Source organism: Oncorhynchus keta, chromosome 36 (genome assembly GCF_023373465.1).
Source record: "Oncorhynchus keta strain PuntledgeMale-10-30-2019 chromosome 36, Oket_V2, whole genome shotgun sequence".
Taxonomy (NCBI): Eukaryota; Metazoa; Chordata; class Actinopteri; order Salmoniformes; family Salmonidae; genus Oncorhynchus; species Oncorhynchus keta.
The window spans coordinates 21,058,796-21,082,689 of record NC_068456.1 but is presented as its reverse complement, the minus strand read 5'-3'; the positions used below and the strand labels follow the sequence as shown (position 1 = coordinate 21,082,689).

The window sequence follows — 23,894 nt, the reverse complement described above, 5'->3', positions numbered from 1 at the left end:
TCAAATACTGTATTAAATTTTGTATGCACTCGTACATAGAGCATAGATAAACCTACACACATTGACTGAGCAATTCAGCCTGACTTTGTTTGTCATTTGCCTAGGTCTATACACATACTCACCCATATGCATGCGTGATATTGCTCTGCATGCCCCTCTTTTGACAGGTAAATCTGTTCCGTAGCATTGCGGAGGCATAAAAATATCAGCCTGGGGGGGGTTCAGAGATGACTAGCCGTAAGAGGAAAGCTTTATGAAAGAGAGGTTATCTTGTATTAAGCACACAGCGTTTGTTTAACCTTGAGAATGTGTGTGTGCATGCATAATATCCTCCAGTCTCCCCCAGGATCATATCTGTTTGCTGTTTGCTTTGGTTCAGGGACCCTCTCAATAATAAAGGCTGGTTAGAGAGAGATGTGTGACTGGTTTGGTGAATATAGTTGTGCTCTGTGTTAGTATGCATGGAGCAGCAGGGTGAGAGAGTGTCTGTGGGCACGGCTTAGGACATCATGTCGAGATAGGAAGGAAGCCTTACTTCCCTAAGCAAAGTTGACATGCACCTGATACTGAGGCTGAGAGTAGCATTCCTCTTCCTCCACTGCATTAGGAAAATGGGACAGTGCTTCGTTAATAACTCACCTCTCGTAGTGTCTTCGTGTGCATGTGGCGGCACTTGTGCTTCCTGGGTTACCACCCAGCTCATCATATACATTTTTCCACTGTCGGCGAACTGTGATCTGAGAGAGAGAAACAGATTTTTATAACGCTGTATCATATAACATAATAAAATGCTGTAACAACATCGTTATAGATGCTAGTCATTTCCCCGACGTGAGTGGATAACACTAACAAAGTTATTCAGTTTGCTACAGAGACTATAACACTACTCTGTAATGCAAAACCATCTCCATAACATGCTACCAGCTGTAGCTGGCAACAACCGTCTGTACCACAGCAAGGGTAAGAGGGAAAAGTACAGTACAGTGGAATATATGCATCAAGATGCCAGAGTGACGAGTTACACCATTAAATATATACTCAAACCAACCACACAACTTCCTGCTCACAAAGACAGCAGCAGGCATGAAAGACTGATAATCATCCGCAGATAAAAAGGCTTTAAAAGGAAAAACATCCCGATTACATGACTAGTTTCCTGTTTATAGTTTGCGGCTCGTCTCTCTGTATGACTATATGTGGCAAATGAACTAACCGGCATTCGCAATGCGTTTACTTTTCACATCAAAAGACTTAAAAATGTTGGAAACACTTCCCACATTAGTACCGAACAAATGTGGGGTAGGCTGCCAAGTGAAATGTCCCTGCTCTGCTGTCTCGCTGTGTATAATAGTGCACTTTATTTTAGAGCCTGAACATGGGAAAAAATGACAGACTTCACCAATTTCCTTGACATGGGAGAGTAACATGTGTTTTCCACTTAGAGGGGGTTTAAAACACCGGCATCATTTTGCAAAATGTGGGCCTGACCAAGATTTTTGGAGAAAAACACAACTGAGGCAGCCTAAAGAAAATAAAAGTTAAGTATGGAGCAGGACATATGTAAACACTTACCAACTCATATCCTCCGAGTTTCTGAGCAGCTTGAAACATAGTCCAAAGGTTTACTGTTAGAGGGACAACAAACAGGGAGATCAATGGTATTCAGCTAGATCATCACATACAAAGATACTGTCACATAGCTACATAAACTACAGGTAGATACAGCCTGACACCTAGCTAGCTCATGTAACAATTCAGCTGAAGGGGATTTGAATAAAGACCATTATGAGCATCTGGTAATACTTAACATTTTAGCACTCATTAACAATGTTGGCACAAATGCAAATGCAATTTTGCATAGAATTTTACATGCAAAGATCCAATAACTGACGATATCAAATTGATTATAGGTATTGTACAAAATAGTGATTATAATCAAAATACAAAGACAGTATATTTCCCTGCAAACAATTAACCCAGGTTATTGTAAGATTTTCCAAACAATGACATTGGTATCTGCTTTCTGTAACATCATTGTTTAACATTTTTATATGAAGACCTATAAATAAGGAAGGCTCGCCTTGGGAGAAATCCATCAAAATTCAATCTCTGCGTACACAAAGGCTTGCATTTGTCAAAATGGCATTTTCCTATCTCCGCATTTGACAGCATTGATTTTTCCTCCCTGCTCTTCCGTGTCTGTTGTCAATACACAGGGAGAATTACAAAGGAAGCTGGTGGGTTCTATTTGAACTGCAGAGAGTAGCATTGTGTTTTGCAACTGGATAGCAGCTATGGCTTATTAATGGGGCTGTTATGCCTCGGCTGTAATTACCACAACAGCGAGCAGAATTAGGAAGGACAGAAAAAGGAAAGAAAATGGGAGAATAGTTCTTTCTTAGATGACTTGCTCCCTGTTTTTTCTCTAATTCACTCTATTCAACGGGGCATTATCACAACGATAAGGATGACAAAACACAATGTACACTAAAACAGACATTCAAACAGGCAAATTAGAAACAAGGCATAAAGAACCTCTCTAAAGGCAGCCTGAAATAATGCGCATCACCTCCCCCGCCGCCCCACCCAACAACACGCATACCAATTCCCTAACTCCCCACTCTCCAATTTGTGACCAAGGCCATTCAAAGTGTGCAATGTGATGTCAAACTGTACCAACCTTGACACACACTCCCAGCCCCCTCCCTGTCCCATGTTTTCCTCACACTCACTTCCATTGCACATTCAGAATGTGGTACCAACGCTGGGAATAGCTGTTTACCCAACTGAATGGAAGATAATGAAACCTCTTTTTGTCATGTGACCTTTTCTTCTTCTGAAGTCCATTTATCTTACGTCCTGTGCAGCATCCAGGCAAACTGCTAAAGCTAAATAAAAGAAAATAAGCCTCCTTTCTGGTGGAACAGATAAGAAACTTTGAGCCAGAGCTATAGCCTTGCACTGTGTAGAATATGCCGTTCAAATAAAAGGGGATAGATTGAAAGATTCATTTACAGTATTTTGCCTCTATCTACGCTGCGCTGTCTGCCCTACATTGTGCATTTAGACGAAGTGGAATTGGTTGCTCTGTGTGCATTTCAGAGCCAGTGGCTTAGAAAGGAAGATGTAATTGAATGGCTTCTGTTAACAATCACACAAAATGTGTAGGAGGCACATCAAAAGAGGACAGGAATACATGTGTATTCCGTTCAACAATCCAGTGCTTTTAAACAGTCCTTATCTTAATTATAAACCACTCATGAAAGAAAATACCAGAAACACAATTTCCATAATAGGAAAGTTTTGCTTTGATAAATGAGGCTATTGCAGTGGCTGAAAGGAATAATGAAAGCTGATTGCGTCTGAGCATATTTTGAATTAGTTATGTTTTTTTTAAACAGTCATGTTGCCAAGGACGAGTTTAAACTGCATTATTGGGGGCTTTAATGAGAAAAGCATTATGATGTTGCTTGGTTTGTAATTCAGAACATGTACTGTATGTAAAACAGTTGGCATTATGCCTCGATACAAATGATGCTATGCTGCAGACTCAGTAACTACCGTATGCATGCATACTGAGCCACTCTCATATCATCTCAACCACAATGACCTACTTAAGAACTGCATCTTTGGTGTGAAGATGACATCTCTTTCTAAATATATACATGGGGTTATTTGTGAACAGAACTTACATTTATGTAAAACTTGTATATAGATAGTAAAGTACAATACAAATCGCGTCTTTTCATATAGAGTGAATGCACCACAATGACGCATGGCTGTGCCAAGAAATTAATATTGAATGACCATTCTTGTATGGTTCTATATATAAGATATCATCTTCCCTAGCATGTGAAACCTCATTGTTGAAACATCTGAGCGAGATGTCTTGCATGTTCTGACCGTGTGAAGAACCCTTATGAATGCACATATAATGCCTTTGACAGGTGTGTGAAGATCATATATCCTATATTCAAAGCTCATATGAACATAAAATAAATATATTTCACTCACTCTGCTTAAATCCCAGGAAGGGGATCCTCTCAATAGGTGTGTCCCTCTCTTTCATGTACTTGTAAAGGGCTACTTGGAAGGCCTGCTCATCTGCACCACTCTCTTCTGATTGGTTCTCTTCTGGTTCTTCTTTCTCCTCCTCCACCTTCTCCTCCCTCTCCACCTTCTCCTCCCTCTCCACCTTCTCCACCTTCTCCTCCCTCTCCACCTTCTCCTCCCTCTCCACCTTCTCCTCCCTCTCCATCTTCTCCTCCCTCTCCACCTTCTCCTCCACAGATGCCTTTTTACAGATCCTGGGTTTGGTCGTTGTGCCCCTGCTGGTAGGAACTGTTATCTTGCAGTTAGGTTTTACCTGTAGGAAATAAAATAGTGGAAGTTGAAGGGCTTACACTCAACGTGAAGTGTGTGTGTGTAGGGGGGGACACTATTTCATGATTCTGTCAAAATAATTATATCACCCGCTGAAATAAAATTATGTAATTCATACAAATCACGACCTTTAAAAATTGAATTCAATAATTATGAAGTAAACTGAAGTGAATGGCAAAGGTGCATAAAGATGGAGGAATTCAGATATTTGTGGTAAGTACATGGTGGCCGCCATCTTTATGCATGGCTGCAATTGAATCAAATGTTAGGTGAGTGGTATACCTTGGTGGGAGACTTGTTCTCTAGGGTGCTGGGTTCTTGGGGCCCCTGAGGCCCCTGACTGTGGCCCTGGGAGTCCCTTCGCTGGGACACTGACAGCTTCTTCTTCCGTGGCCGACCCTTCAGGTTAGGGGCTGAAAAGTTGGGGACAAAACACATGCTGGTTAGTATCCTAGAGGCAATGTTTCTGGTGAAAGGAAGGCAACCACACACAGAGCCTAGGGAAGGAGGACAAGCAAGCTGATTCTTCTGAATCATCTGTGTAATAAGCACTTCGTAAATAAACATTTCCTTTCTGTCACAGGAGTGTAGCGTTAAAACTATATAAACAACTGAATAACAATTCCCATCCTGTAAAGTTAAATCTATGAGAACCCTAGGTCATGTTGTTGCACAACACATGCACTGATCTAATCATTCTTCCCATTATTAGTTTCCTTGTAACTTGCTGATTTGAGAAATTCAACATTGCTAACGACACATAAACATGTTTGATTGGACTTCTTTGTAAGGCAGATAATTCCACAGTACACATTAATTACACCATAAAGTATTTAAAACCTCCAAAGTATTTGAACGCCCACATTTTACATTGAGCAACAACTGTATTGTAACACCTTGGCAGACTGCCTTCCCTGGTAACAAAAACAATGATAAACTCAAAGGAGAGAGGAGGCACTCGATTCGAGCCAGGTTCAGTCAAGTAGTTCAAAGAGGCATTTCGTGTGCAATTACAATTAAATCATGTCCAAGGTTAGAGGCAGCCAAGGGGAATAATTTTTTGCCAGATCAAATTCTCATCAAGGTTTGAAGGGAAAAAAATTAAGCAAAACAAAGCCCAATGAAATCGAGGAGGAAGTAATCACAAGAGGTGAAAGCTATTGTGACTCAATGACCTTTTACTTCACGCTCTTTCCAAAACAGCCAGGGAAAAAGGCAAGGAAAATTACACCAAGATCTGTAATCAGCTTGGTAACTGCAAGTTTTCAGGCTACTTGGCTTTGCTGTACTGTATTTTTCTCTCTCTTTCTTTCTCTCTCTATAAAGTTGAAGTCTTATAATAACATGAAATCCAATAGTCTGCATAATGGATGACTCATGAATGGTAATACAAACGAGCTGACCTGAGCTCTACCTCACTTAGATTTGTTTTTCACCATGTATCATCAGTTTAAACAAGAGATTTCATATCTAGAATAGGCCTATGTAGGAATAACCCACTGGGCACAGACATCAGTTTAACCTCCAGTTTTGATTTACATTTGGTTGAGTTGTCAACTATTGTGAATTCAATGTGAAATCAACAAATAATATCACCATGTCATTAGATTTGGGTTAAAAGTTGGATGAAAAAAAATAGGAAATGCCTTTACATTGACTACTTTTTGCACGTTGATTCAATGTCATCACATACATTTGGGGGGTTGAAATGACGTGGAAACAATATTGAATCAACCAGTTTTTGCACAGTGGGATGTGACTAAATAATCCTCTTGATGTGGGCCTTTTTTAGAAACCCAATCCGTAAACTCATGACATTGAGCATGTAACTCAGAGCGTATCGCGTAAAACACTTTATGTGCGGTGCACATTTCACAGGTCAAATGCTGCAGATGTGAAGACTGGGAGTCAAAGGTTACATGCCCATTATGATGACTATGGTTGAGATTCACAGATTTCCAGATAGTGCTTTTAGAAGTGTGTTTGATTTACACAGCAGTGTGTCCATGATTGAGGGGGTTGACACTTGATTTAGAAACTGATAATGCAATTCACTCACAATTTATAACGTGTAATTTGGTTATAGTGCAAAATATTTTTCTGGGGCAGAACTAATCATGTGTGTTAACTCCTCTGACTACATCAGATATTTGTCTTTGAGCTGAAGCCATGGGTTTGACATGGATCTGCGGACATCTGTGCTAGTTAAAAAAAAAAGAAAACATCAAAAAGCTCCCCTCAGACTTTCAGGATATCGACTTCAAATGAGCCTCAAGGTCAAGTGGAGAAATGTGCGGAATCCTTTTATTATTCTGGGCCTGGATGCCACTGATCATGTTCCTTGATGGCAGTTAAATAAGGAACCCTCCTCACAATAACACACATGCATTAGGTCTGCTCTGGCCTTTTTTGGGTCACTGACCTGACTTAAGGTTGAATATGAAGGTTGCTGGTTTAAACCCCTTGAGGAATACACAGCTGTTTAAATGGCCAGCTGTAAAAAGTGGCAGAGATTTAGAGTGCAGGTCGAATACATAAGTTACCTTGGATAATAGCTTGCTCTCTTGGCATTGGCAGACATAAAATAACCCCTTGGGGCAAATCCATCATTTCTGTCAATGAACAGCACCCCCGAGGCATGAAAGTCACAAGGAATTCAACAGCGATGCAAGCTGACAACTTGATCTTTTGATGCAGTCCAACGCTCCTCTTAACATCTGACAGTACCTTGTCTAATTTCTCCAATTCAATTAAGGGCTAGAACTTCATTATCATTCTGTGGACGGCACGTTTGCAAAAGCCCTTAGACACCTCCGAATGGTTTCTGAAGTTCCACATAGACAGCGCTGCCACAGGATGTGAAGGACTCGTCAACAGTGGACATTCATCTGACAGATTTCCTGAGATTATGCAGCAATGAACAAAAAGAACACTGTAGAAAAGTGTTGAATAACATTCCATCTAAATACTACCATGATTATGTCTTGATAGCTTGAAATTACAGACTTCATACACATACTGTACGCTCCTGTTTTGAACTACACTATTTAAATCTGAGCTGGCAATGGTAGAGCGATGGTGCAATATAACACTCAAATGCTTCCTCGCTAAAATAGTGCTGCTGCAACAACATCTTGTGAAATGCTGCTGTACTCAGTGAAATAAATCCACAACCACATACAAATGAGTTGCCCTCTTTACTGAAGCAATGCTGACGCAAGTGCCACTTTGACTTTCTTGGTCCAAAATAGCAACTTCTCTTTTTTTATTCCCACATGACTATGAAACTAAATCAGGGGAGGGCCTATATTTCATTGACGTACAAATATGCTTTTGAAAGTCCGACATCTTCCCAACAAAAGGGAGAGATCATTTCACTACAACCCTGTGGCCCAAATGAGGCCAAAGATCATACACAGAGGATGGAGACACAGTAAGAAAGCCTGTTAGTTGCAGAACAACTTAATGTTTTTCCTTCAGGTTGAAAATCCCCCCTGAGCACCAGTGTTGTTTAAAGTGCAGGGTATTATTTGAACAACAAAACAAGGCTAATGTCCACATAAAGTCGATTTATTTTTCAGAGAGGACATTGGTATGTGGTGAGCTAACAAATTTGATCTGTGTTATTAAGTTATGAACACCAGTCAGCGTCTGACTTGTCTGACATGCTAATAATTCTCACTCTGGCATTTGACAGGTGATCTACGCCCCTCGTGTAGCCTCAGGCTTATTTCCATGCCTAGTCATTTAGAGAAAATGGTCAGAACATCAGATGCATCAAAATTGAAAAGATACGTTCTATTTACAAAAGACTAGAAATTGTTACAGATGACACAGTTTTCAAAATAAACAGTATACAGGGTTTATTTATTATAATCTTATAGGAATTTAAGGTTTTTAAAAATGTATTTCACCCTATTCGTAGATGTTGCATGATAGTCGTGTACACTCGAATATTTGTAAGGTTCCCAGAAAAAGTATTTGTTAGTGAAGAGGCCATGTAGAATATAAATGCAACCACAGCAGAATACATAATTTAGTTGCTGAGAGCTATTCTAAATTTAATGAAGAATGTGGTTTGCTTATTCTCAGTGAACACTGGGGACGTTGAAACACAACACATAATGCCAAGCATGCAATCACTCGTTAGTGATTACTGTTCTACCTGTTCACTAAACAGAGAGAGAGAGAGACAGAAAGAGATTAGGATGGAGGAAGCGAGAGCTGGTTGAAAGAGACAGGATTTACATACATATTTTTCCTTTTTCATTTCCATTATTTCCACTTTTAGTGAACACCCATTATTCCTGATTCACCCATTATTCAAGCACATGTACAACTCTACAGCAAACAACCTTTCTTTTTTAAAATAACAGCACATAAAATCCCTACTGGAAGCAAACTTTCTGATTGTGTATGTTTTTCCTGCTGGCTAGCTCCATTGATGTGACATTTTCACAGTCACTGAGTCTGATGTGTTTGAAAGGGGGCTCTAACAGAGGGCAGCTCACTACTCCTGACACAGGTCAGGACACAGTATTACAGGTACTCTAGGATTAAACAGACTTCTAGAAATGAGCTAAATCCCCCAGTGAACAACAGCCTAAGGTGGGACCCACCCAGCCTTAAGGTCTTAACCTAATGTTTACACAAGTAAATATCTCTCTTCCATATACACTGAGTGTACAAAGCATTACGGACACCTGCTCTTTCCATGACAACGATTGACCAGGTGAATCTAGGTGAAAGCTATGATCCCTTATTGATGTCACCTGTTAAATCCACTTCAATTAGTGTAGATGAACAGGAGGAGACATGTTAAAGAAGGATTTTGAAGCCTTGAGACAATTTTATGTGTGCCTTTCAGAGGGTGAATGGGCAAGACATAATATGTAAGTACCTTTGAATGAGGTATGGTAGTAGGTGCCAGGCACATAGGGTTGACTGTGTCAAGAACTACAACTCTGCTGCGGTTTTCAGACTAAACAGTTTCCTGTGTGTATCAAGAATGGTCCACCACCCAATGGACATCCAGCCAACTTGACACAACTGTGGGAAGCATTGTGGTCAACATGGGCCAGAACCTTGTAGAGTCCACGCCCCGACAAATTGGGGGTATTATTAGTATTAGGAAGATGTTCTTAATGTTTTGTACACTCAGTGTATGCAGGTTGCCTTTGATCCTCATTTAGAAATGTCACACAGTGAGGGTAACACAGAGAGGCGAGGAGTAAGGGAGATGGGGGCAGCACTGTGATTTTCTAAAAATGTATTTGATCTTTATTTGATCTTCTCTCATCCTCTGGCATTATGTTTAACATGTTATTCCCCAGACAACCTCCTAATTTCCAACAAATTGTGTATTATGTGGTCCTTTCCATTTTCCTCAAAGACGATTCCTCCAGTACGCTGACTGACAGGGGAGGATGAGTGATCATTATCTCTCTAACAGAACCCGGGCTTTTTTGCATTCCTATAGTCTTTGTAACTCATATAAAGCTTTGCCTTTGGATTTCCTTTCATCTCTGTGGTTTACTTATACTGCAGGAGCTCAGAGATGTGAAATATAGTGTGACAAGTACAGAAGTATGTTAGTAAGTGCACAGTGGGTCATTTAGGTAGTTAAACAACGTGACAGCTTGTTATCCCTTCAGAGCTTAATACTGTATACTGACATGGCTTCCAATTGCCTCTTTATGTAAGCCAACGAGTATCATAATGCTCTTATCATGGAAATTAAAAATACAACAAATCCCTATTTGAATAACAATAAAAGTCAATGCAACAATAGCCATTTTCAAATGCTCAAATTTCAATATGCAACAACTGACAACACCCTCTATCCTTTTGTTTGTCACAAGAATTTGTAAATTAAATTCTGCCACCATCCTGGATAGGTCACATAAATTCAATATGAAATCGATTCTATTTCTGGGACTTGTATAAACCGCAAATATAATTACATGAGAAAATTATTGCTATGCCCAACAAACGTCAACTGTGGAACATTAAAAACCTATTATCAAAGGGAACAATTTGCCAGATATGACGTGGAGGGCAAATCTAGCCATATGTTTATGAAGATGGGGACCAAATGCCAGGTAGTAATTATCAATCATCATCAAAATCCAGTCAAAACAGCAGGTTGCCTGGACCCCAGTCCCCATGGCAACAGGCCCACATCGCAGCATGTATGTTTACAGGAAATGAAATAGTCCCTTTTCAGTTCAGCCTCTTTCTTCCCTACCTCACAGGTGAACGCATTTAACTGCCAGCATTTAACTACATTGTCCTTAAAGGACAAATCCACCCAAAATCAGTAATTCATATTATGAACAGTGTTAAATAACACTAACATGTGAGAACAATATTTTTTGTGAACAAATGTTTCATTTTGGCATTGTACGGTTGGTAGCAATGCGAAAATCTTTGTGGAAATATGTTGCAGCTCAAGTTGACTACACAACCCACAATGCAATGCTATCTCTATGCTCTGGCCATTGAGATCCTATAGGTTCAATAACATTTCACAATAAGGTGTAGAGTGTTCGATTTGCCTGCTGGGGGGACAAGGAGACCCCCAGCTATGCTAAATCCATTGACAACTAGGTGCAGTTCTCAAGGGATTGGCAAATAAATGGTAACTATTTGGTTGTAATGGTAACTATTTGGTTGTAATATCATCACCTCGATCTTGAAGAGCAGTCAGAACTACACATTTCTGATTATTCCATGCAAAACATTTGCGTACATTAAGCTCTATCATCAGAGTTAAACAGCAAGTAACTGCATGCACCAAAGTCAACATGATCATTAAACATCAATTGTTCATGTAATTTCAGATATTTGAGGGTTGATTCACGATATCTCTAAATATTGGCCACCATTAATTGGATATTTGAGTGATAGAAAATAAAAGTGAACTATTAAAGTATGAGTGGTTTAGCTTAATTGCTGCTGACAGACATGATAGGCTACATTTTTTTTCACCTTTATTTAACCAGGTAGGCCAGTTGAGAACAAGTTCTCATTTACAACTGCGACCTGGCCAAGATAAAGCAAAGCAGTACGACAAAAACAATAACACAGAGTTACACATGGGATAAACAAAGTTACAATCAATAACATAATTGAAAATCTGTATACAGTGTGTGCAAATGAAGTAAGGCAATAAATAAAGACGAGTAATTACAATTTAGCAAATTAACACTGGAGTGATAGATGTGCAGATGAGGATGTGCAAGTATAAATACTGGTGTGCAAAAGAGCAGAAAAAAACAAAAACAAATATGGGGATGAGGTAGGTAGTTGGTTGGATGGGCTATTTACAGATGGGCTGTGTATAGCTGCAGCGATCGGTTAGCTGCTCTGACAGCCAATGTTTGAAGTTAGTGAGGGAGATATAAGTCTCCAACGTCAGTGATTGTTGCAATTCGTTCCAGTCATTGGCAACAGAGAAGTGGAAGGAAAGGCGGCCAAAGGAGGTGTTGGCTTTGGGGATGACCAGTGAAATATACCTGCTGGAGCACATGCTACGGGTGGGTATTGCTATGGTGACCAGTGAGCTGAAATAAGGCGGAGCTTTACCTAGCAAAGACTTATAGATGACCTGGAGCCAGTGGGTTTGGCGATAAATATGTAGCGAGGACCAGCCAATGAGGGCATACAGGTCGCAATGGTGGGTAGTATATGGGGCTTTGGTGACAAAATGGATGGTACTGTGATAGACTGCATCCAATTTGCTGTGCAGAGTGTTTGAGGCTATTTTGTAAATGACATCGCCGAAGTCAAGGATCGGCAGGATAGTCCGTTTTACGAGGGTATGTTTGGCAGTATGAGTGAAGGTGGCTTTGTTGTGAAATAGGAAGCCGATTCTAGATTTAACTTCAGATTGGAGATGCTTAACGTGAGTCTGGAAGGAGAGTTTACAGTCTAGCCAGACACCTAGGTATGTATAGTTGTCCCCATATTCTAAGTCAGAACCGTTGTCCAGAGTAGTGATGCTAGGCAGGCGGGTGGGTGCGGGCAGCGATTGGTTGGAGAGCATGCAAATACTTTTACTAGCATTTAAGAGCAGTTGAAGGCCACGGAAGGAGTGTTGTATGGCATTGAAGCTTGTTTGGAGGTTTGTTAACACAGTGTCCAAAGAAGGGCCAGATGTATACAGAATGGTGTCGTCTGCGTAGAGGTGGATCAAAGAATCACCAGCAGCAAGAGCGACATCATTGATATATACAGAGAAAAAGATTTGGCCCGAGAATTGAACCCTGTGGCATCCCCATAGAGACTGCCAGAGGTTCGGACAACAGACCCTCCGATTTGACACACTGAACTCTATCTAAGAAGTAGCTAGTGAACCAGGCGAGGCAGTCATTAGAGAAACCAAGGCTGTTGAGTCTGCCGATAAGAATACAGTGATTGACAGAGTCGAAAGCCCTTTCCAGGTTGATGAAGACGGCTGCACAGTACTGTTTTTTATTGACGGTAGTTATGATATTGTTTAGGACCTTGAGCGTGGCTGAGGTGCACCCGTGACCAGCTCATAAACCAGATTGCATAGCGGAGAAGGTACGGTGGAATTTGAGATGGTCGATGATCTGTTTGTTCACTTGGCTTTCGAAGACTTTAGAAAGGCGGGGCAGGATGGATATAGGTCTGTAACCGTTTGGGTCTAGAGTGTCTCCCCCTTTGAAGAGGGGGATAATTGCGGCCGCTTTCCAATCTTTAGGAATCTCAGACGATACATTGATTGATGGACCACATCACATTGGCTAGCTAGCTAATAACAGATCACGTTAATATGGCTAGATAACAAGCTAACTTTCAGGGGATAAACCAGATGGCTATATTGTTAGATTTGCTTGCCATTTATAGTGGTGATGACAGAAGTCTGACTGACAACTTTGACAATGTCAGGCTCTTTCCAAAAGCATAATCTCTGATAAAGCAAGCTAAATAACACATATTGCTGTCTAGCTAGCTACATGCCAAATGGATACGCTACCCTCAAGTATCTGAAATGACGTGATTTAATTGATGTTTACTGATCATGAAAAGCATGCAGTTACTTTCTGTTTAACTCTGATGATCGAGCTTTTAAATGTGGAATAAACCGACCTGTGTTGTTCTGAGGTGATGATATTAAAACCAAATATAGTTATAACATTTATTTAACAATCCCTTGCCAATGGTTTTGGTGGAGCTGGGTGTCTCCTTGCCTCCCAGCAGCCAAATGGAACACTATGCATCATATAGTGATGTTTTATTGATAACGACATATTAAATTACTAGAGGAGCTATGTCATAAACCAAGGATCGTCAACTAGATTCAGCCGCGGGTCATTTATTTTCTTGAGCGGATGGTTGGGGGGCCGGAAAACATAATTGCAAATCATTTGTAGACTGCAAGTTGACGGCAATCATCCCAAACAGACCAAATATTTTACTAAAACATAATCATTTCCAACCTTCCTTTATTTCCAAATAAAGACCGCCAGTTAGGAAACCCTGTCATAAACCCTCAAAGTTCCAGAATGGGGGGAAATGGAAGCCTTATTTTGTACTCAGGGCACCATTAGGAATGAAACCCTGGTCTCAATTTGGCTATCCTGAATAAATAAAAGTTAATACATTTCTTGGAAAACTGTCCTCTTGTTTACTTTTTGTAGTTTTTGTATATATTTCATTTTATTTTCAATCTCTTTTCCATTTCTAACTTAAATATACCTTCCGGTAACCCGCCTTACTCAATGTGACACAGATACTATATTTCTTAAACCGTATAGCCAGAACCTCCATCAGAAGCTAACCAGCTAATTAGCTACTAGCTATTTAGTCATTGTTAGCCACTGCTAGCGGCCTTTACCTTTTGTTTTAGCCTGGATAATACTTGCCAGCCTGCCAGTATCGTACAGTTTTCTCCACTACAACGCTGGATTCCTGCCGTAAACCCTGGACCATTACTCCTGATCATCACAGCTAGCTAGCTGCCACCGAGTGACCCAGCCCCAAAGCTAACCCTGAGCCAGGCCCACCTCCCGGCCTACTCTGTGATCATTCGGCTATTCAGCCGATGCCTCCCGGTCTCTACCACAACATGGCTAGAATCCACTACTCCACCGGATCCTTGCTGTAAGCTCTGGATCTTTGCATCGGATCATCGCTGCTAGCTAGCTGCTACCGAGTGGTTATAGTGGCTAACGCCCCTGCCCCGAAGCTAGCACCAGTTAGCCGCGAGCCAGGCGCATCTCCCGGCTAGCAAACTCCAATAATTATTTCGCTATCTGGCCCTGACCCTTTGTCGACACGGCGCCCTGCCGTACCACCACAACTGGTCCGCCGATGTAACCCCATCCTGTGCCCTCAACCGGGCTTTGCCGGACATCGGACCAGACGCTTCTACTTACCCCGGCCTGCTAACCTTAAATGCTGTGTCTCCCGCGTGCTAGCTTGGTAAGAACTACCCTACTGCTTCCCTGTTCCATCTATTGCTGTTCACTGGACCCTATGATCACCTGCTGGACTGTTCATTAATCACGGTACTCCATTTTGTTTATTTTTTGTTTATCTGTCGGCCCCAGCCTCAAACTCAGGCCCTGTGTGTAGTTAACCAACCCTCTCTGCCCATTCATCACTATTTTACCTGTTGTTGTTGTCTTAGCTGATTAGGTGTTGTCTTAGCTAGCTCTCCCAATCAACACCTGTGATTGCTTTATGCCTCGCTTTATGTCTCTCTCAAATGTCAATATGTCTTGTACACTGTTGTTTAGGATAGTTATCATTGTTTTAGTTTACTGCGGAGCCCCTAGTCCCACTCAACATGCCTCAGATACATCCTTTGTCCCACCTCCCACACATGTGGTGACCTCACCCAGCATAACTAGCCCGTCCAGAGATGTAACCTCTCTTATCTTCACTCGGTTCCTGGGTTTACCTCCACTGTACCCGCACCCCACCATACACCTGTCTGTACATTATGCCCTGAATCTATTTTACCACGCCCAGAATTCTGCTCCTTTTATTCTCTGTCCCCAATGCACTAGACGACCAGTTTTGATAGCCTTTAGCCGTACCCTCATCCTACTCCTCCTCTGTCCTCGGGTGATGTGGAGGTTAACCCAGGCTCTGCGTGTCCCCAGGCACTCTCATTTGTTGACTTCTGTAACCGAAAAAGCCTTGGTTTCATGCTTGTTAACCTCTCTAGGGTATGTCCAGTGAGATTGCAGAGCGCCAAATTCAAATACAGAAATACTCATTATAAAAATTCAGAAAAGATACAACTATTTTACATAGGTTTAAAGATGAACTTCTTGTGAATCCAACCACAGTGTCAGATTCAAAAATGCTTTATGGCAAAAGCACACCTTACAATTATTTTAGAACATAGCCCAGCATACAAATCATTACAAACAGTAACCAGCCAAGTTGAAGAGATACACAAGTCAGAAATATAGATACAATTAATCACTTACCTTTGATGTCTTCATATGTTTGCACTCAGAAGACAGTCATTTATTCAATAAATGTTCCTTTTGTTCAATAAAATCTCTCTTTATATCCGAAAACCTCAGTTTTGTTCGCGTTTTCTTCAGTAATCCACAGGCTCAAACGCAGTCACAACAGACAGACAAAAAAAATCCAAATTGTATCCGTAAAGTTCATAGAAAGATGCCAAACGATGTTTATATTCAATCCTCGGGTTGTTTTTAGCCTAAATAATTGATAATATTTCAGCCGGACAATAACGTTGTCAATATAAAAGGTAAACAAGAAAGGCACTCTCTCGGTCACGCGCATGAAAAAGCTCTGTGACACAGAAGGGTCCACTCATTCAGACTGCTCTTACTCCCTAATTTTTCAGAATACATGCCTGAAATCATTTCTAAAGACTGTTGACATCTCGTGGAAGGCATAGGAACTGCAATTTGAGTCCTACGTCAATGGATACTGTAATGGCATTGAATAGGAAACTACAACAACAAAAAACATCCTACTTCCTGAATGGATTTTTCTCAGGTTCTCGCCTGCCAAAACAGTTCTGTTATACTCACAGACATTATTCTGACAGTTTTGGAAAGTGTTTTCTATCCAAATCTACTAATTATATGCGTATCCTATCTTCTGGGCCTAACTAGAAGGCAATTTTGGCACGCTTTTCATCCAAAATTCCAAATGCTGCCCCCTACCCTAGAGAATTTAACATCAAAAGCCTCCTCCCTAAGTTTGTTTTAATCACTGCTTTAGCACACTCCGCAAACCCTGATGTCCTTGCCGTGTCTGAATCCTGGCTTAGGAAGGCCACCAAAAATTCTGAGATTTCCATACCCAATTACAACATTTTCCATCAAGATAGAACTGCCAAAGGGGGAGGAGTTGTAATCTACTCCAGAGATAGCCTGCAAAGTTCTGTCATACTATCCAGGTCTATGCCCAAACAGTTTGAGCTTCTAATTTTAAAAATTAATCCCTCCAGAAATAAGTATCTCACTGTTGCCGCCTGTTATAGACACCCCTCAGCTCCCAGCTGTGCCCTGGACACCATATGTGAATTGATTGCCCCTCATCTATCTTCAGAGTTCGTTTTGTTAGGTGACCGAAACTGGGATATGCTTAACACCCCGGCTGTCCTGACCAACTTGCCCTCCAAATACACCTCTGCTGTTTTCAATCAGGATCTCAGCGAACACTTCCTCATTGCCTACATCCACTAAGGGTCTGCGGTCAAATGACCACCCCTCATCACTGTCAAACGCTCCCTAAAACACTTCAGCGAGCAGGCCTTTCTAATCGACCTGGCCCGGGTATCCTGGAAGGATATTGACCTCATCCCGTAAGTCGAGGATGCCTGGTCGTTCTTTAAAAGGATTTTCCTCACCATCTTAAATAAGCATGCCCCTACAAAAAAATGTGGAACTAAGAACAGATATAGCCCTTGGTTGACTCCAGACCTGACTGCCCTCGACCAGCACAAAAACATCCTGTAGCGGACTGCATTAGCATTGAATAGTCCCCGCGATATGCAACTTTTCAGGGAAGTCAGGAACCAATACACGCAGTCAGTCAGGAAAGCAGAGGCTAGCTTTTTAAAACAGAAATGTTCATCCTGTAGCTCTAACTCCAAAAAGTTTTGGGACACTGTAAAGTCCATGGAGAATAAGAGCACCTCCTCCCAGCTGCCCACTGCACTGAGGCTAGATAACACGGTCACCACCGATAAATCCATGATAATCGAGAATTTCAATAAGCATTTCTCTACGTCTGGCTATGCTTTCCTCCTGGCTACCCCAACCCCGGCCAACAGCTCCGCACCCCCGCAGCTACTTCCCCAAGCCTCCCCAGCTTCTCCTTCACCCAAATCCAGATAGCAGATGTTCTGAAAGAGCTGCAAAACCTGGACCCGTACAAATCAGCTGGGCTAGACAATCTGGACCCTCTCTTTCTAAAATTATCCGCCGCCATTGTTGCAACTCCTATTACCAGTCTGTTCAACCTCTCTTTCGTATCGTCCCAGATCCCTAAAGACTGGAATGTGAACGCAGTCATCCCCCTCTTCAAAGGGGGAGGCACTCTAGACCCAAACTGTTATAGACCCGTATCCATCCTGCCCTGCCTTTCTAAAGTCTTCGAAAGCCAAGTTAATAAACAGATCACTGACCATATCGAATCCCACCATACCTTCTCCGCTGTGCAATCCGGTTTCCGAGCTGGTCACGGGTGCACCTCAGCCACGCTCAAGGTACAAAAAGATATCAAAACCTTCATTGATAAAAAACAGTACTGTGCAGCCGTCTTCATCGACCTGGCCAAGGCTTCGACTCTGTCAATCACTGTGTTCTTATCGGCAGACTCAACAGCCTTGGTTCTCAGACAGAGTTCAGTGTGTCAAATCAGAGGGCTTGTTGTCCGGACCGCTGGCATTCTCTATGGGGGTGCCACAGGGTTCTATTCTCGGGCCGACTCTTTTCTCTGTATATATCAATGATGTTGCTCTTGCTGCGGGTGATTCCCTGATCCACCTCTACGCAGACGACACCATTCTGTATACATCTGGCCCTTCTTTGGACACTGTGTTAACTAACCTTCAATGCCATACAACACTCCTTCCGTGGCCTCCAACTCCAACCGTTCGCTGCCCAACCAGCATCACTACTCTGGAAGGTTCTGACTTAGAATATGTGGACAACTACAAATACCTAGGTGTCTGGCTCGACTGTAAACTCTCCTTCCAGACTCATATTAAGCATCTCCAATCCAAAATCAAATCTAGAATCGGCTTCCTATTTCGCAACAAAGCCTCCTTCACTCATGCTGCCAAACATACCCTCGCAAAACGGACTAACATGCCGATCCTTGACTTCGACGATGTCATTTACAAAATAGCCTCAAAAACTCTACTCAGCAAATTGGATGCAGTCTATCACAGTGCCATCCATTTTGTCACCAAAGCCCCATATACTACCCACCATTGCAACCTGTATGCTCTTGTTGGCTGGTCCTCGCTACATATTTATCGCCAAACCCACTGGCTCCAGGTCATCTATAAGTCTTTCCTCGGTAAAGCTCTGCCTTATCTCAGCTCACTGGTCACCATAGCAACACCCACCCATAGCATGCAGGTCGCAATGGTGGTATATCCAGCAGGTATATTTCACTGGTCATCCCCAAAGCCAACACCTCCTTTGGACCCCTTTCCTTCCAGTTCTCTGCTGCCAATGACTGGATCAAATTGCAAAAATCGTTGAAGCTTTAGACTTATACAGTAGTTAGTGAGTTCCCTCACTAACTTTAAACATCAGCTATCTGTGCAGCTAACCGATCGCTGCAGCTGTACATAGCCCATCTGTAAATGGCCCACCCAATCTACCTTCCTCATCCCCATATTGTTTTTATTTACTTTTCTGCTCCTTTGCACACCAGTATTTGTACTTGCACATCACCATCTGCTCATCTATCACTCCAGTGTTAATTTGCTAAATTGTAATTACTTCGCTACTATGGCCTATTTATTGCCTTACCTCCTCACGCCATTTGCACACACTGTATATAGACTTTATTTTTTTCCCTATTATGTTATTAACTGTATGCTTGTTTAATACATGTGTAACTCTGTGTTGTTGTTTGTGTCGCACTGCTTTGCCTTATCTTGGCATGTCTAAAGTCATCTTTAGACATGTTGTACTTTTCTTCAATGTAGTTTTGCAATTGACTAAAAACAGACAACAAGACAATTGCGTTTGAAAAAGGTTACGTTTTTGCTGTGAGCCACTGAGGGAAACCTAGGTTTACAGGTTGTTTTCCCCACAGGCGGCCTGAGCCGTGACTTTCTATCTGATACCGACTGGGAGTGTGAAGTTGGCTGGCTAGCTAGCAAACGTAGCTACACACAATAATACGAAAGTCAATAACAGCATGTGAAGTAGCTAGTTAGCTGTAAAATCACCTAAACAAACTGCACTTTCAATTTAGGAGTTTACAATCTCACCATGTTCAACCTGCAGATTGTGTGCTTCGCATTGGAGTCTGATGTTTGCAACAGCACCATGCAATGCACCCTGGATCGAAGAGGACACATCTGGTTCACCCTCTGTTAAATTACACATATCTCGAGGTAGGAATATCTAAAAAAAAAATATATATATATATATATATATATATATATATGATCAATGGCTCATTCGAGAGAAGACCTCCCACATGATGACATCAGACAGTATTGAAATCTGACCTGTATGATAGATATTTTTGCGATCTAAAAGTAATCTTCCTATTAACTTCCAGTGTACCGACTGTATTTCTGCCTGCATGAACAGCAAGAGCTCAGCAAGAACTCGATACACTCTTAGAAAAAAGAGCTCCAAAAGGGTTACTTCGGCTGTCCCCATAGGAGGACCCTTTTTTGGTTCCAGGTAGAACCTTTTTTTGGTTTCAGGTAGAATCATTTTGGTTCCATGTAGAATCCTTTGTAGAAAGGGATCTTCATGGAACCCAAAAGGGTTCTACCTTGAACTAAAAATTGTTTTTCAAAGGGTTCTCCTAGGGGGGCAGCCGAAGAACCAATTTAGGTTCTAGATAGCACCCTTTTTTCTAAGAGTGTAGAACATCACTCGGAGATGCTCAAAAATTATATACCATTCAAAATGGGTGAACCTTTCCTTTTAAGAGGGCATACACACTTCCTTTATGTCCACTACTATTCCATCTGGTTGGGATACCCTGTAAAACCACACATTTCACTGCACCTATCCAGTGTGTGACAATAAAACATCTTTATTTTATTTAACCACAGAGTTAAAGTTAACAGCCCTCGAAGCTCCTGATACAGCTGAAGACACGTCTGCAATATCTGGATGTTGTTAAATAATGGCCCTAAGGTTTATTATGTTCCCCTGCAAAGACCAATACTCTTTTTTGTTGTCCATGTCTCTGTCCCTCTGTTTCAGCTTTACATATACTACATGTCTTCGTGTAGACCCACTTTCCAAGTCACAAAGGCTCAAAATACCTTCTTAGATGGCAGTGTCTACTGTATGTCATTTTAAAATGTTGTGTGAAAAGAATATTTGTGTCACATCTTACCCAACAACCCTCTGATACCTCACTTTTACCGAATAACCATGGTCTTTCATCCTCCTGGAATAAATATGAAATTCACTTTAAACAAGATCCGCTAATTAACATGATTAGCTAATAAACAAAAGCAATTTGAGCTAAAATTATCAGAAGTGCGTATGAATTTGCCTTGTTTATTATTGCTGTCATTTGCCACTGCAGCTTTATTTGTGCAGTGTTGTGTATGCACCCCTTGGGAAGGGAACATTACTCTTTCATCAGATCAAATGAAGTGAAACGGAGTGATTCCAGGAAGAGCCAATTAAACTGTTCAAAGACGTTTATTATGGTGAGGATTATGAAATCATTTTCATTGGGTGGAGTGTGTTAGAGGGTGTGAATTTGTGTGATTGTGCTGAGCAAACTCATAAAGTAGCAGTGCTTGAGTGTACACTAATACACTCAAAGTACACTCAAGCATTAAATTGCCCCTATACCATTCTCACATGTACAATACCATACATTTAACTTAAACGTACAGTTCAACGAGCATTCTTTAATCCTGCTCTTTTAAAATGATGCATATATAATATTTCCCTCTGCCTTTCATTCTCGCTGTCCACTTTCCTCCTCATGTGATACACTCATGATCTTTGCAGCATGCCATTGGGACTCATTAACAGACATCATTCTCCAAACTCTGCCAGCTTTAAACCACAACCAAGCTGACAAGCAGAGTAAAGAATGATCTGAACTCTGACCTTGAAAAAACCTGACAACATCCCCGTGCTCCATTTAGATCCAGTCACAGTGTGTGATTTGAACACACCAAATGCTCTGTCCCCACCCCACCATACATCTCCTCTGTCCCATTAAGAAAGATACAAGTGTTGCTCTGTTGTCAAAAAGGAGGAAAATATCAAACAAATACATTAATAGTGTCATGTTCTAAAAATATATATCTGAGCAGTTTACATACAGTGGAGTTCAGATTCGTCTTGTGCCTATGAGTTGGCAGTGTCACTAAATGGCTATTGTTTAGAGAGAAGAAAATCCCTTTTAAGGATGAAAGTCAAGCCTAACAACACACAGAGGGGCTGTCCCAAATACGGCATGTCTTTCTGTGAGAGCGAATGTAAAACAGACAAAATGACGTAATGTGGGATTTGCTAAAAACGGGCTAACCTTCAAACGTTTCCAGATTATTGATATTGACAGAGTGAAACAAAAACGAAATGGGTCTGGCTGGGGCTTTTAAAAATCAAAGAATCTGTTTCATATATAACTACCCAGCAGTGGAGGAGCTCAAGACTTATGCTATTCATTACCGGGAAAGGAGAAATCACAGCGACCTATAAATAAATGAATGCATGAATAAACACACCCATACATCAATAAACCATAATGCATTCCAATAGATTACGCTCCAGTTACATTTGATGGGATTGAGTTAACCAAAGAGCTATTGTGACGACTTTGTCATGTAAAATCTTTGAGCATTAAACTGTGGTGGTGATAAATAATAAATGTATACTCATTTCAAATAGGTCAGGGCATGCTTTTCCACTACCTATTGTCTGTTTGTAGGGTAATTTATTCCTCTGAGAGATAGTGAGATGTTTCCCTCGCTGAATAACACAGATGCCTTCCTTCTTCATTGTACCGTGATGAGGAAGTAGTGTTAGTAAGAGTGATGCTATTTACGATACTCATAAACGATGTTCAAAAATACCAACATTCCTCTACCTGCAAATATGATAGGAGCAAAAGACTGCCCACACAACGCACTTAAAGGGGAAGTTCATCCATTTTTGCATGTGGCCTTATTTTCACTCAAACTTCCCATTTAAAATACAAACTTCAAGGGTGTGTAATATCATCCCTCGTGACTCATTGACTCCAGGCCCCAGCATACTACTCCACAACCTCTATACGATGAGTTGTGTAGGAATTAAGCGACTTCAAGAGCCTGTGAAAGTCCTTGTCCAGATAAATCATACCTCTCCAGGCTGTTTAATGTACAGACAAAAGTCCTGTAATAATGTACAGACAAAAGGCCTGTAGTAATGTGCATCTGGGCAGCTTGTTTCTGATTAATTAGGATACAAAACAAGGGATATTATGCTTCGTCACACAGTCATGCTATCAGTGGACTGAAAATGCTTTTAATTCAGTACCAATGTGAGGTTCTTCTTAACATGAAAACATTTTTTTTCACATGCTTAAATCCTTAATCCTTAATGTTTCATGATATGGCATATGGATGATAAAAAATGCATGACCATGGTTAACACAGTTCCGAATTGATGGGAGGTTCAGAAAGATAAGAAAATTACATCTCTATGATTACCCAAATACATTAAAACAGTGGCAGCTATATAGCCTGATTTTAGCTTTGGAAGAAAGGTTTCAGAGCAGGAACTCTTCCAATCTATAGGGGAGCACATGTTAACAGTTTAGCAGGATAAAAATGGGCCTGTCTTAGGCAATCTCCAGCTCTACTGGGATTCAGTGGAGGGGAGTGACACAGGCACACAAAGGAAATCACTCCTTTATCAGTGTGTTTATATTCTGCTCTCATCCTGGCCATGCTACAGTGCTTTTACAGGAACATTTACAAAGTTTACACTCCAGAGCGAGTGCCCTTCAATTCACAATACGATAAAAATAGAATCTCTTTAGGATCTATGCATCTGGGTAGCATTAATATCCAGCAATAAATCTTTCCCCCCCGAGGATTACTAAAAGGATTCAGATGGATTCCAGAAAATGTTCCACTTTAATAAACATGAAACCCCAAAATCTGAGCGGAAACATTTCAAACAGGCAAACAATAACAGTTTTTGCACAAAAACATATAGATTTTATCTCCTTCCCAGACATAGCAGTTTGAATAAAAGACTAAACGAACGAATGAGCCTGTAGTTTCACCTCAAACATAAGTACCTCATCAGCTTTCAAAA

At 41.1% G+C, this 23,894-nt stretch overlaps 1 protein-coding gene across 1 annotated transcript in view; it reads right to left on the bottom strand.

The window, feature by feature from the left end:
• Positions 1 to 23,894, bottom strand: part of LOC118369791 (AT-rich interactive domain-containing protein 5B-like) — a 62,770-nt gene that overhangs the window by 17,239 nt on the left and 21,637 nt on the right. Inside the window, exons 5-8 of the mRNA XM_035754492.2 lie at positions 4,666 to 4,796; positions 4,015 to 4,366; positions 1,573 to 1,625; positions 640 to 737 (exon numbers count right to left, since the gene is read on the bottom strand). Of these exons, the coding sequence (XP_035610385.2) occupies positions 640 to 737; positions 1,573 to 1,625; positions 4,015 to 4,366; positions 4,666 to 4,796 (634 nt within the window). The remainder of the gene's footprint in view (positions 1 to 639; positions 738 to 1,572; positions 1,626 to 4,014; positions 4,367 to 4,665; positions 4,797 to 23,894) is intronic.